The 2,335-nt window shown below is 50.6% G+C and overlaps 1 protein-coding gene across 1 annotated transcript in view; it reads left to right on the top strand.

The window, feature by feature from the left end:
* The window catches only part of lmx1a (LIM homeobox transcription factor 1, alpha), a 45,717-nt gene extending 43,382 nt beyond the window's left edge, over positions 1–2,335 (top strand). Inside the window, exon 10 of the mRNA XM_046299823.1 lies at positions 2,112–2,335. Coding sequence (XP_046155779.1) covers positions 2,112–2,251 — 140 coding nt within the window. The 3' untranslated portion in view covers positions 2,252–2,335. The remainder of the gene's footprint in view (positions 1–2,111) is intronic.

Raw genomic sequence — 2,335 nt, 5'->3', positions numbered from 1 at the left:
AGGTTCATCTCTCTGTGGGGTCTGTTTGTGAACTGAGCCCCAGGACCAATACTCTCTGTTTAGGGGACAGTCATCTCCAGGTTTCATCTCTCTGTTTAGGGTCTGTAGGGCACTCATCTCCAGGTTCATCTCTCTGTGGGGTCTGTTTGTGAACTGAGCCCCAGGACCAGCTTGCTTAGGGGACTCTTCTCCAGGTTCATCTCTCTGAAGGGAATCACTTCCTTTTAGGTAGTTGTTGAATGTAATGGCTCTTTTCTCTATTTCGATAATTAGCGGGTTTCGGCCTGATTCTGCTCTGCATGCATTATTTTGTTGTACACAGATGATTTTTACATTGTATTTTTACATTGTACACGGAGGATATTTTTGCAGAATTCTGCACGCAGTCTCAATTTGGTGTTTGTCCCATTTTGTGAATTCTTGGTTGGTGAGCGGACCCCAGACCTCACAACCATAAAGGGCAATGGGTTCCATAACTGATTCAAGTATTTTTTGCCAGATCCATATTGGTATGTCGAATTTCTCTCTCTCTTATACCCCTGTTCTCTCTCTCTCTCTCTCTCTCTCTCTCTCTCTCTCTCTCTCTCTCTCTCTCTCTCAATTCAATTTAAGGGCTTTTTATTGGCATGGGAAACATATGTTAACATTGCCGAAGCAAGTGAACTAGAAAATTAACAAAAGTATCTTTCTCTCTCTCTCTCTCTCTCTCCACTTCCTTTTTAGGTAGTTGTTGAATCTCTCTCTCTCTCTCTCTCTCTCTCTCTCTCCCATTCTCTCTCTCTCTCTCTCTCTCTCTCTCTCTCTCTCTCTCTCTCTCTCTCTCCTCTCTCTCTCTCTCTCTCTCCTCTCTCTCTCTCTCTCTCTCTCTCTCTCTCTCTCTCTCTCTCTCTCTCTCTCTCTCTCTCTCTCTCTCTCTCTCTCTCTCTCTCTCTCTCTCTCTCTCTCTCTCTCTCTCTCTCTCTCTCTCTCTCTCTCTCTCTCTCTCTCTCTCTCTCTCTCTCTCTCTCTCTCTCTCTCTCTCTCTCTCTCCTCTCCTCTCTCTCTCTCCCCTCTCTCTCTCTCCAGTCTCTCCCTCTCCCCCTCTCTCTCTCTCTCCCCCTCTCTCTCTCTCTCTCTCTCTCTCCTCTCTCTCTCTCTCTCTCTCTCCTCCTCTCTCTCTCCCATCCCCTCTCTCTCTCCGTCTCCTCGCTCTCTCTCTCCCTCTCTCTCTCTCTCTTCTCTCTCTCCTCTCTCTCTCTCCCCTCTCTCTCTCTCTCTCTCTCTCTCCCTCTCTCTCTCTCCCCTCTCTCTCTCTCTCTCTCTCTCTCTCTCTCTCTCTCTCTCTCTCTCTCTCTCTCTCTCTCTCTCTCTCTCCCTTCCCTCTCTCTCTTAACCCCCCTCTCCCCCTTCTCTCGATCTCTCTCTATACCCCTCTTTCTCTTTCTATACCTCCTCTATCTCTCTCCCTATACCCCCTCTCTCTCTCCACTCTCTCCCCTCTCTCTCTCCCTCTCTCTCCCACTCTCTCCCTCTCTCTCAATCTTTCTATACCCCCCTCTCTATATCGCTGTACCCCCTCTTCCCCCCTCTCTCCCCCTTTCTCTCTCTCTCTATACCCTCTCTCTCACTACCCCCTCTCTATACCCCTCTCTCTCTTTCTATACCCCCTCTCCCCCTCTCTCTCCCCCTTCTCTCTCTATACCCCCTCTCCCCGGTCTCTCTCTCTCCCCCTCTCTCTCTCTCTATACCTCTCTCTCTTTCTCTATCGTCCTCTCTCTATCCCCCTCTCTCTTTCCCCCACTCTCACTCCCCTCCCCCAATCTCTCCCTCACTCTCCCTGTCTCTTTCCCTCTCTCTCTCCCTCTCTTCCCCTTACTCTCTCTCTCTCCCTTACTCTCTCTCTCCCTCTCTCTTTCTCTCTCTCTCTGTCTCTACCCCCCTCTCTCTCTTTTCTCTCTCTCTCTGTCTCTACCCCTCTCTCTATTACTCACTGTCTCTATCTCTCCTCTAACCCCTTTTCTCTCTCTCATCCCCTTCACTCTATCTCCCCTCTCTATCCACTTATCTTTCTCCCCCTCCCCCTCCCTCTCCCCCTCTTCTCCTCTCTCCCCTACTCCCCCCCCCACCCACAGGTTGCAAGGCCCTTTATGTGGAGATGGATGGGAACCCTCTCTGTAACCTAGGCGACGGAGACTGCCTGTCTTTGTGTGATTCATCCCTGGCCACACCTATCGACCACCTTTACTCCATGCAAGACTCCTACTTTACCTGAGTCTGGAGGCTCAGATCCCTCACACCCTCCGTCCAGACCCTTCCCTCCACGGGCACAGCGACCCACACTGTACAGCTGAGGACG

The sequence above is a fragment of the Oncorhynchus gorbuscha genome, linkage group LG15 (assembly GCF_021184085.1).
Source record: "Oncorhynchus gorbuscha isolate QuinsamMale2020 ecotype Even-year linkage group LG15, OgorEven_v1.0, whole genome shotgun sequence".
NCBI classification, from domain to species: domain Eukaryota; kingdom Metazoa; phylum Chordata; class Actinopteri; order Salmoniformes; family Salmonidae; genus Oncorhynchus; species Oncorhynchus gorbuscha.
This window is presented reverse-complemented; position numbering and strand designations above follow the sequence as displayed.